At 40.0% G+C, this 12,267-nt stretch overlaps 1 protein-coding gene across 10 annotated transcripts in view; it reads right to left on the minus strand.

Annotated features, from left to right (window-relative positions):
* The window catches only part of DNAH14 (dynein axonemal heavy chain 14), a 125,144-nt gene that overhangs the window by 36,396 nt on the left and 76,481 nt on the right, over positions 1–12,267 (minus strand). For 9 of the 10 annotated variants that reach the window (XM_029047438.2, XM_029047441.2, XM_029047444.2 and 6 more), the window contains 7 exons: positions 11,548–11,630; positions 9,100–9,293; positions 7,485–7,613; positions 5,796–5,936; positions 4,526–4,693; positions 3,309–3,479; positions 922–1,089 (listed from right to left, as the gene is read on the minus strand). In XM_029047438.2, coding sequence (XP_028903271.1) covers positions 922–1,089; positions 3,309–3,479; positions 4,526–4,693; positions 5,796–5,936; positions 7,485–7,613; positions 9,100–9,293; positions 11,548–11,630 — 1,054 coding nt within the window. The remainder of the gene's footprint in view (positions 1–921; positions 1,090–3,308; positions 3,480–4,525; positions 4,694–5,795; positions 5,937–7,484; positions 7,614–9,099; positions 9,294–11,547; positions 11,631–12,267) is intronic. The other variant, XM_029047439.2, reaches the window with a different exon arrangement.

Here is a 12,267-nt window from a genome sequence, read left to right on the forward strand (position 1 = left end):
TGGTTGGGGGTAGGAGGGCGGTTTAAACCAGTCAGGGGTGAAGGGAAGGATGGATCACAACCTTACATATGGACACACAGTACTTTCTCATTTCATGATGCAGCCTAGTAACCCATCAGAACACGGCAAATGCCAATTCTGCTGTCCCTGCAGCTATTTCATAGCATCATCAAGATGCCTGACTATTTCTCTTTTTGGGATGATTAATAAGGGCATAGGGCTGGGAGTCTCTGGTCCTTGGTCAGACTCGGGCTTAGGATCTCAGTGGCAATGAGAAATGTAAGAGCAAATAATAACAATAATAATATTAATAATGATAATGATGGTATTTGTTAAGCACTTACTATGTGTGAAGCACTGTTCTAAGCGCTGGGGTTGATACAAGGTAATCAGTTTATCCCACGTGGGACTCACAGTCTTAATCCCCATTTTACACATGAGGTAACTGAGGCCCAAAGAAGTCAAGCGACTTGCCCAACGTCACACAGCTGCTCAATGGTGGAGGCAGGAGGCTTAATGCACCTTCCAGAGATGAAAACCTCATTGTGGAAAGGTACATTCCCATTGAGAGAACATGGATTGTGCAGACCAGGCTTGTGATAAGGATGTCGCTGATAAAGTAATTTGTAGACTTAAAGATATCTGAACTGTTGTACTTGTTTTACACAAAAGCTAATCATTCAAAATTAGTCCTCTCAAAACTCAATCTCTACAACCAACGCTGCTGAAAAATTCTTTCCAGGGCCATCTCATCTCTAAAACCATATGTGTTTATCATCTAATGAGACTAACCATAACATTTCACATTTATAAATCCTGCTATGAAATCTCAGAAATCTGCCATCTCTCATTTAGCATACTAGAGAGCACACCTTAAATTCATTAGCTACAAACAACAAATTATATAATGTGACCCATCACCTCAACGCTTGCAGAACCCAAATTTATTTGGAATTCATCGAGTAAATCAGCAAGCTTTTTGAAGTCATTGATGTTCCGGTAGATTCTCCTTTTATTGGGCTTATTTACATCCAAAAAATCTGCAAATACGGTTGGTTCATTCATCAGTTCTTCCTGAGTCCATGTGATCTATTGAGAGATATTTCATTATCTTTTTCAACAAAGTCAGGCAATTCCACAAACAGAAGAAATGATATATAAATGAGTAATAAATTCATTTTTGAAGAACTTTCTTGCTTGGATTACTTATACTAATATCTGTCTCCCCTTCTAGGCTATAAGGTCGCTGTGGGCAGCAAACATGGCAGCCAACTCTGTTGTATCTTATTCTCCCAAACGCTTAATACAGGACTCTATACAGGGTAAGCACTCAAAAAATACCTCTGTTGATGATGATGCTTCGATTAGACTGTAAGCCCATCGATTAGACTGTAAGCCTGTCAAAGGGCAGGGACTGTCTCTATCTGTTACCGATTTGTACATTCCAAGCGCTTAGTACAGTGCTCTGCACATAGTAAGCGCTCAATAAATACTATTGAATGAATGAATGCTTCAGGAGAGCAAGCAAATAGGTTTGGAACAGCTATCTAGAACTCTCCAGCCTTGGGACAGACATTATTTGAGAATGTTTTTTTTCCATTCTTCTCCCTTCCAACCCCACATTTCCCAGTCACACTCAAACTAACACATTAACAGATCTGGGCCTTTTTATGTGTGTAGGAAAAAAAGCACTAACACAGTATAGCTGTATTATCTGAAAATGTGCATTACTATTTTTAAAGCTAATGACAATTACTTACAACCTGAATCTCTTATGCACAAGTAGGGAAATCTGTGTGGGCTTTCATGGGGTTGGTGAGTGGGGAAATGGAACTAGACTATCCCTGCTTCCCCCAACAGGCTATACCCGAGGATGTCATGCAGGCACGCGTGTGCAGAGGGGCGAGTCCCACCAAGACTTTGCAGTACAGTTTAGGGGAATAGCTGGGACAAGTGACCAGGGACCGAGTGGGAGATCCCGCCGGCGATCTTCTCCTCTCGGAAAAAATGTCCAGCGATTAGGATGGAGAGGGAGGAGTAGAGAGCTTACACTCTTCTCTACAGTTCTTGAAGGTGAATCGCTCCATATTTGGGAGATGTGGCTAGGAGGATCAGATTTACTATAAGTAGTCTTATATTAAAATGATTCTGTTTACTTTTAAATACATATACAAACCATCCTAAAACTATTTTATTATTTTTTGGTCAGCATAATTTTAGAAGCAAAATATTTTCTACTAAACAGCATTTGTGAACTTAATACGAAGCAAAAAGTGCCTTATATTATTGTTGCCTCTTGTTCACTTGGAATAAATGAACAGTCCCAAAGCAATATAGATTCAAATCAAAATCTTAAAACGGAATTTTTATCATTTCAAGATCCTTTATTTTAGGAAAGGAAGCTGAGTGTTAGTGATTTATTCTTCCTCTCGCCCTATCTTTATACATACTAAAAGTTGCCAAAATGCCTAAAAAGACTCAGACTTAGGGCTTAGGCTAACTATTAAGTTCCTCTTACTCTGTGTGAGTGTCTGGAATCTGCAACAAACTGCACTTCCTAGTGTGACCGGGAAGGCTCCGGAGAGGCCATCTGACCTCATGTCTGGGGTTTCGGGGGTGAGCCTTTCCCACCCATAGCTCAGGGTGGGGCAAAATGAGAATGGGCTTCCTGGAATTCAGGGAATGAAGCTGGAGTGACTGATTCAGTTCCTGAAGCAGGGCAGGGGCACAGAAAGGTTACCATTCTCTCTGCCTTGCTAAAGGACACACAAAACACCCGACTCCTAGTTTATCGTATTTTTGTGACATTCAACAATACTAGCCGCTACAACTATGTCTACCAAAGATATCTTTATGTAGTTTGAAACCTGTATCCACGGCAAAGTGCTATATTAATCTGCTATAGAGAATCAAAATACAGTGCCTGGCACATTGTAAGAGTTTTACAAGTCCCATTTTAAAAAAAATGTAGTGCATTTAATCCCTGAGAAGTGCAAGAAAGTTCTGTAAGCTTTTGGGAAGAAGCCATAAATATAGCTTACCATGTTTCCTCATTCTTATCATGAGAATTAATTTTGCCATGATATGAATACAGCACAGAATATTTCAAAAGTTCCTGAATTAAGATCTTAGGTTATCTGTATTTACTTCGGAAAGCTATTGGTAATAGGTTGTATGTTTAAGTCTTATTTAATGAAAATAACATTTCATTTTTTAAATAATCAAATTGCATTTGTCAGATATGATTAACTTTGCTAAATCAACATTTCTGCAAATATGCTAAAATAGTTAAAATGGAAAAATTTTACCTTAAAATAGTTGTATAACACCTTAGAAAGATACTGATGAAAAAGTTTTCTTTCTGTAGATTCGATTAAACGATCATGAAACACTCGGGTGGCTTCATGTACCAGGAGAAGAGCAGTTGTTTCTTTAGAGATAATAACAGTCTTGTGGGCTTGCAGCAATCCTTGAAGAAGCTATAGGAATTTTAAAATGAGATCTTCCCACATTAACATCACTTCCTCTAAAGACATGTCAAAATATACAATAATTAGCTATAACTAGATGAAAACAAAATTCTGACAGGTTTAGTTTTGCAAAAAAGGCATTTAGAGAGAACAGTCATTTCCTACTTGTAGACTGGGATGGGAAGGGGATAAGGAATAAATATGCAAATGGTCTTGAGAGAGAAAGGGACTGTGGAAGATCTTTAGGATGTTGGCAAGGCATCTCCAGGAGTCACGGCTCCCTCTATGGCCATTCTGGGGCAGAACTGTGGTCCTGGAGTGGGTCCTAACTCCAAGAAATTGTACTACAACCTGGTTTTAGAATTTTTTACAATCCAGAGCTGGGCTGAAGGCTGCTAATATTGTAAGCCTTGGCTCCCTTTCCAGACCACATATTTATCCACCCTTGCAATGGATTATCCTAAAAAACTTAATCTGGGTATGTAGGCCCTGGAGTCCCCAACTCACTGTCAATTTTAAGATGTCACAAGTACCCCAAGTCTATCAGGTGCCCCCAGGGCCATTGAGGGATACGGCCTCATTCAGCTATTTCCTTATTTTGGATAGGGTGCAGGGTGGCGTTTCTGAAAGAGGAAAATAAATAGCCTCTCTTGAGCCCACAAGAGTCTGCCTTCAGAGTAGACTGGCTGCCTGGCCCCCCATCTGGGCATGGGTCCCCAGGGTGCTCAGGGGCTCTAGGTCAGGGAGCCGTATTTCCTAGGAGCTCATGGGAATACGAGTGTTTCTCAAACTTAGAGAGGGTGAGGACCAGAAGCCTTCAAAGACTTAGGAGAGGGCACAGCAAAGGCATATTACCCTCTCAGGGGACCGGGGGGGGAGGGTCATGCATTTGTGCCCTTTTCAAAGAATGGGATTCACTAAAAAGATGATAAAAAAAAAAGATTCTACAAGGAAATACACCAAACAAAAGATTAAAACATTCAATTAGAGTACTGAATTTTTTTTCATCAACTGCTCTTTCACTACCAAAATGTGAAACAGAGTTGAGTACAAACCTTAAACAAATCTCGAGGATTAAACATATAATGGCACTTAGCTGGAGTTGGTAACATACTCTGACACATGTTATAGTACAAAGCCAGCGCAGAAGATGCCAGATAATCCCTGCACCTCTGGACATCAGATAAGAAGTTATTTTTCTGTAAATATATTCCCATATGAACCTACAGGAGAAAATAAGTCAGACTCTATGTTGCAAGACAAATTTCATTATTCTACGATAACAATAATAATGTTGGTATTTGTTAAGCGCTTACTATGTGCCGAGCACTGTTCTAAGCGCTGGGATAGACACAGGGGAATCAGGTTGTCCCACGTGGGGCTCACAGTCTTAATCCCCATTTTACAGATGAGGTAACTGAGGCACCGAGAAGTTAAGTGACTTGCCCAAAGTCACACAGCTGACAAGTGGCCGAGTCTGGATTCGAACTCATGACTTCTGACTCGAAAGCCCGTGCTCTTTCCACTGAGCCACGCTGCTTCTCGACTACAACTGACTGTTGCTTCGAAGAAGGTTAATGCAGTGTATCAATAATGAAAAAGATTGAGATTACTTTAATGTAACATTTAATCAGTAAAGTACTGGGCCAAAAGATGGCAGTCACATTTTTAAAAGTATATATTTAGAGTCCCATGCAGGGCTGTGGGGACTTGTTAGGACATTCCAGAGAACTAACATAAGCAACTTTTAATAATGTTTTTCCAGTTTTGTGCTTAGGTGCAGCTGCACTGCCTCATGGTTCTGTGTCTAAACTTGGAAAAGTCTTCAACCCTGAGTATCGCCTTGGAAAGATTCCTTGTCTCTGCATCCAAGCTTGTTGTAAGTAGGGAATATGACTACCAACTCTGTTGTACTCTCCCAAGTGCTTAGTACAGTGCTCTGCACACAGTAATCGCTCAATAAATATCACCAATTCATTCATTCATTCAATCAATAGTATTTATTGAATGCTTACTGTGTGCAGAGCTCTGTACTCAGCGCTTGAGAAATGACTTGTCATATACACAAGTCAGCACCTGAGGGGTTGGTTTGCCACCTGTCAGGCTCTTCCTTGTTTCTATTCCACTTTAACCAAAACTGAAATGGGCCAAAGATAGTTTGCAAGTAAAATTAGGGTTTTCATTAATTTAAAGCTATTTACCCTTTCCCAGCTCTAAAGTGCTTGGATAACGTAGTGCCAAATACAGCCGTGTGCCAGCCAGAATTCTAGTACATATGGATAATTTTTTAAGATGTACTTTTCCCACATTCTACCAATCTGTTACCTGAAAAATGTGATGTAAGGCATTTTGTGAAGGATGAGGCATCACTAGCATGCAAAAATGTTTGAGAAGTCGTGGACTGATATCATTTCTCCCACCACTTGGAGGAGCGCAAGCTGCAACCAGAGAGATATCTTGAATATTCTGTAGGAAGCAGAAAAGAAATTAGCTCAACAACATCAAAAAATACCAGTTAGTTTTAAAAATCAATGTTTTGACGCAGTGAAGAAATATTCCACAAACTTTAAAATTTGAAGCCCCTATATTTGATTTCTGCTTTTATCTGCTCTCTACCCTTAAGTCTAGGAGCCCTGTGTGGGATAGGGACTGCATCCTCTCACCAGGTCTTCCTGAATCTACTCCAGTGCTTAGCACATAGCAAGCACTTAATACCATAATAGCAACAAATATTATTCCAATGCAGTAGGACTGTTTCTACAGGAAACAAACTAACTACATCTTCCGTTACATAGTATTAATTTGGAAACTTGTTGAAACAAACAAAAAAAAAACCAGAGTCCCTCCAAACTGCTATAGGAAAAAGGAAGATTAGAGTAATAAATGGTTGATTTATACTTTCATTCAATCGTATTTATTCAGCACTTACTGTGTACCAAGCACTGTAGTAAGCGCTTGATAAATATAAAGAGGGACTACTTTCTGTCAGCTCACATCATGTAGAAGAGAAATGCATTCTGACATGGACTCAGGCTGCAAAGACCAATACAGAACTTGTCTAAATGGAAAGCCCTTACAAATCATTAGCTTTTAAGACAAAAAGAATCATCAGAAGGGAGAGCATCTGCTAATAATAACAACAGTGATATCCTCACAGCAGCCCTGAGAGGTACAGAGAGGCAGGTAAAAAGGCCAACTCCCTCAGATAATCAGGAGCTAGCTCTATGTAACCAATATGACAAAAAATCATCTCCTCAGGGCCTCAACAGACCAGTCTGTCATTTCTTGCTAACTGGTTGACTAGCAGCAATTTTTACCTTCCATTTATTAATATATGAGACTCTTTCCTTTGTCATAGTAAATGTGTCATTGTTCAGTTAAAACAACAAACATTTCCTTTGCTCTATACAATCTCAGCCAGTAATACAGTTAAGCAGAATGCAAGTTAGAATGTATATGTTCCCCATTTTTAAAATGCTTGTTTAGAATATAAACTTTTAAAAGTTCTAGAACAATTTACTTGAAAACAGAGGAAGTTCTAGGGCAGTCATAAGTGCATATTTATGAGGAGCAAACAAAAATTCTGGCAGCCCTTCTGATAGATACCTAGATAAGCTACAGATGTATTTTTCAACACCATTATAAGTGTCAAATAGAAAACTACTAGTGCTCTGGGTGACATTTAAAATTTTTACTATATTTCATTCTTGCCCACAGCCTGATTTATTTTACGTCTATTCAAACTCCTTACAGACACTGAAGTTGAGGAGCTGTATTGATTTGCACAGTTTAAGCAACCTCCAACCTTGCTGAAAAGCTCAGTTTGAACATAAAGAAATACAGTACATTTCAATCACTAAACTCTGCTTACATGATGCTGTCAGGTAATGATCAAGTTAAGCTTTCTAAAATATTAATCTTAATAAAGTCATACACACAAATCATTATTAATCTATGTTAGAAACAACTACAGTTCATAATAATAATATAAATGAATTTCAGTTCGTACTGTACCTTCCATGCAAGTTGTTCTGTATTATAAAACCCTCCCAAATCTAAGAATTGTCGGATTAGTTCAAGTGGTGGCTGGGCTCCATACCTCTCTGGTATCGGCATATTCAGATCATCAATAAATACTATTACCTTGGGGGAAAAATAAAAAAACAATAAACACCCTGACTAATGTTTTCACATCTTGTTTTCTTAAACTGTGAAGTGACATAAATGCACCATTACTATTAAACTCTTTTTCAGAAGTTTACTGAAGAATTAACCCATGTAGTGCTCGCTCTCTGTATATGCCTTCTAGGGGCCAGTAAGAACTTCAGAGGTGTCAGATTTCAAGGGGAGGGAGGTTCCCATTTAGTGACAACTTAATTCACATTCATAGAGAGATTACAGACTAAGAAGGATATAATGGAGAGAGTGGGTGGGTGGTGACTAGTTGGGTAATTAGGGAGTGGATTTATGTGATTGTGTGGGAGGATGTAATATGGAAAATGGTCAACAAAGTGACCAAGATTCCATCAGAGAAGTCCTGCTGCATGAATTCTATGAAGTTACATTTCCATGTCCTGCTAGAGACAACAGGTTTCATAAAATATACAGAATTGACCTGATTATTTAAATGATTTTAAAATAAAATGATTTTTTTCATAATCATCCATACACTGAATATATTTTTTAAATTTTAGAATTAGCCCCACACCCTCAAATATATAAGCATTTTGTCATTCCTTTTTGGGAACCCTGCTTGGCATGGACATTTTCTTATCCTGCTCCAGACAGGTGGTCTGACCCTTGTCAGTTCATAAGTAAAACAGATTTCTAAAGTCAAGGACTTCGCACCAAGAAATCTGTCTCCACTTTATTAGTATGAGACTTTTTCTCTGTGTCAGTACAGTGAGGCTTTATAGAGATAGGAGTGATCTCTAAAATATCTAGGGGCCACACAGCTTATCAAATTTGGAAAACAAATGGGGAAATCATGCAATATTCAAAGAGGTAACTAAGTGAACCTTTAAACAACATCTGAGAACTTCGATATTTAACTAACCCTGGTGAAAAAATATCTAGACAAGACAAATTTTAAGCAGTCTGCTCCCTCATAACATTAAGTTTGTGTTCCTGAAGAACTCTGTGCAGTAATATTCATCCTGGGTCTGACACTTTGCACAAAACCGAGCCAACAGGGCCGGGTTTAAGTGTTTGGCAGCCTCGGAAAAAATCATAGCTAGCGGCCAGGAGGGAATGAGGAGTTTAAGATTTGAACTACTGGTCGCCTCAGTAGTTTGGACCCTGAAAGTATCCCCTCTCTAGACTGAGGCTGGGAAATACTGGGATTGATTCTGGGATCGATTCTGCCTCAAGCTTGTTTTGGGGGAGGGAGGCTAGGGCACCTTAAGGAGTGGAAGTACAGAAGGAGCAGGTAGTTTTATCCTTTAAAACAGCCCTCCATCCCAGAGCCATGGGAAGGAGAGAGAGGCAGGGGACTGGACCTGAAACGGTGGCCCTTTCATATTGGCAGCCCTGTCTTCCCCACCCACTAAGAATACCTCTATAACCGAGTTATTTAGGCATCATATCCTATTGCCATAGTACTAAACTAAGGAGGAGAGAAGTATTTCACCTTTTTGTTTTTCGGAGCACCATGTGTGTCTTTACTTTTTCGTATTAAATTCTTAAGAATCGAAGCTTGGGTTTTGGCAGCAGTGGTTTGGGAACCAAACTGAACTGTGGTTACTATAACACCCATATTTTTTCTTGATGAACTCATACCATTATCAGTGGCATATTCCATATGGACGGATTTCACAGCTTTTCCTGTTAAGGGTTAATATGGAAGAGTAAGCCCAGGAAACGCTAAGAAAAATCTTTCCTTTAATTACTCATTTAAAAATCCAAAGTCAACAAAATGGAATAAAATAAGGTTATTTTAAAAGTTATGTTTTATACTTTAGGCATTTACATTAGAGTTATGCTTGAAAGTTCAATCAAGTTAGCATTTATGCCGTCACCCATTCATATTTAGCATCCAGTGTTACCCAGGTGATCATATTGCTTTAATATCAACTGAAAAATTAGTGCTTCAACTTCACTTAGATTTTTTCTAGTGTTGTACTATAAATTGTTTCGTCAGAATTGTTATGGATCCCTAATTTCTCTTCTGAGGAACTTCAGGACACCACACTGAACCCTGAAGAACAGCAGAAGGGAAAGTAACCTTCCCCTCTGACCCCTCCCTTATTCTCCATTTGACAGAGACATACGTTAAATGGAGATGTACTCTTTTGGCGGTAGCATCTTGGTCTGCCTCCTGTTGTTTCTCCTCAATGGGCTTCATCTAAGTGGATCTAGATGTCACAAGAGTGCGGGGCACAGGAGGCCACTCAGATGGCAAAATTGTTGGGAGCATGCATTTATCACTCTATCCCTTCTTTGTCTCAAGAGGACTATATGCCCCTTATTGCCCATGGGCAATATGCAAAGATGCAATATGGGCATTGAGATAATAGAGGGAAGACGAAAAGATAAGACAGCCCGGTTCCCGATGCACAAGACAGAATCAGACTCACTAAGCCAATTCCCACCACTGTTAATGTATTACAAAACACACAAAAAAAGAAGCAGCGTGGAGTAGCGGCTAGAACATGGGCCTGGGAGTCAGAAGGTCATGGGTTCTAATTCTGGCTTTGCCACTTTTCTGTTGTGTGAACTTGGGCAAGTCACTTCACTTCTCTGGGCCTCAGGTACCTCATCTAAGCATAGTAAGTGCTTTACAAGTACCATTATTATTATTATTATTATTAAATATAAATATTTGAGTAAGGATGACGGAAGAGATGCCCTCGTCATAGTGGGTGGGGAGCAGAAGTAAAGAACACTGATAAATTGCATGCCTTTTGAGGCAGGGAGAAATCATATTTGACTTTTTTTAACTCCCTACAGTGCACAGGAGAGTTGGGTGTCTAAAGTAAATGTTCAGTAAACATCACTGAAGTGTTAGAAAGAAAGGGAATGACTGAGTTTCCTTAACCAACATGTGAGAGTTACTAAATAGAGAATGGGCAGAAGACTTATCCTGCTGGCCCTGAGAGCGGTGAAGAGAAGGGTGAGCTATCTCGGTTTACCGAATGGCTGTAGTGGCAGTGGCTAACTACGGTCTGCTGATCTGATCAGGTTCACTGAGGTTGTGCTACCAAACACAAAGTGAAAGGGATGTTCATGTTACTTGAACCAAGGTGTATGTCCAGTTTGGCTACTTCACCTCGCAAATACCCTCACTGGTCAGAGAGGGCCCCTTATTACCTGAAATACCACTCTCCCTTTAGAAACAACTCAACCACAGTTTTGTAGTGCCCCACCTGCAATGTATTCAGATGCTGCTGCTGCTGCTGAATAGAATCTTAATGACCTTTGATCCTTAGTGATTTACTTCTGGGAATAATTTCAGTTCTCAGACTTCTGACACGTGTTCCTGAAGATTAGGTCCAGTTTCTCAGTGGAACAGTGTTAGAAATGGGGATTGGTTGCTGAATCAAGGTCTGGTAACCCCCTTTTTACTAGAATTACCCAGAATTGTGTACTCATTTCTGTACTTATAGATGAATAATGGTCACAGAGGTTGTGATAAAGCAGCCCATTTTTACTTTATTGGAAGTAGTCAACTTTTACTTCATTGGAAGTAAAAAGTAAAAGGGCATGTCAACTTTCACATGTGTCTCCATCTGGTAATCAGTTAACCCTTTCAAATCCCTCAGCTTTCCCAACAGTCCACTCCCCCTTTTTAAAGCTTGACCTCACTCTTTCCATCGTAGCTTTTATAATTGTTCCCACTTTCCTATGGCACCTTCTCACCCCTCCACTCCCCGGGACCTAGTGATATAAATGTTGTAATGCTGAAATCCATGTGCTATGAATCTGAAAGAGTGTAAATTCAGATACATTGTGACATTTGTCGACTCACGAGCTGAGTCGAGGACTGAGTATTATTAAATGGTTGGATACAGGAGGCCAGGAGAAACCAAAACCATATTGCCTGGCATTTGGTTCCTCGCATTTCTCCCACTGCTCCTACCTGAAATTCCAGTGGATGGCAGCAGAGGCTTACGGAGGTCTGAATGGATTTCAGGAACCAAGGAGCTAATCTGTTTCAGGCTGCTAGAAACCGAAGGCAGGAAATCAGAATTAACTTTTTACTTTCAGTTCAGTAGTAGAGAAAAGATTAGAGAAGTAGAATAAATTTGGATTTTTTTTTCTAGTATGAGTGACAAGGAGGAAAAGTTCAATTAGTCTAGGATCAGATCAATACATTGAGAATAGTTCTCGACATGTAGACCAAAGGCTCAGCTGCTGGGCAGCAGCGGTGGCCCAGAAGCCTGCCAAAGATCCCAAAGCCCAACAAAGTCTGTGCTGAACTGCAGATTCTCCTAAGGAGAGTCAGTCTGAACTGGGCTGGGGGAGGCTGGTTGCTTTAACTTGAATATTTTTATTTTCCAAAGTACTTTCACGTTTGTCTCCCCTTCTAAACTCTAAATTCCTTACAGGCAGGGAACATTTCTGCTAATTCTGTTGTATGTACTCTCCCAAGTGCTTAGTATAGTGCTCTGCACAAAGTAAGCACTAAATATGACTGATAGATTTCTAGAACAACCCCAACGGGCAGATTCTTACAGGGAGTCTCTGCGGGCTAGGACTGTGCCAAGATGGGGTCCCAGGAAGGGAGGCCCTTTCTAGTTTGGGACAGATCCTCCCAAGGGAACAGCTACCTCTGAAGACCTCTTTGGAAATTTCAAGG

Source organism: Ornithorhynchus anatinus, chromosome 19, assembly GCF_004115215.2.
Source record: "Ornithorhynchus anatinus isolate Pmale09 chromosome 19, mOrnAna1.pri.v4, whole genome shotgun sequence".
In the NCBI taxonomy this organism is placed as follows: domain Eukaryota; kingdom Metazoa; phylum Chordata; class Mammalia; order Monotremata; family Ornithorhynchidae; genus Ornithorhynchus; species Ornithorhynchus anatinus.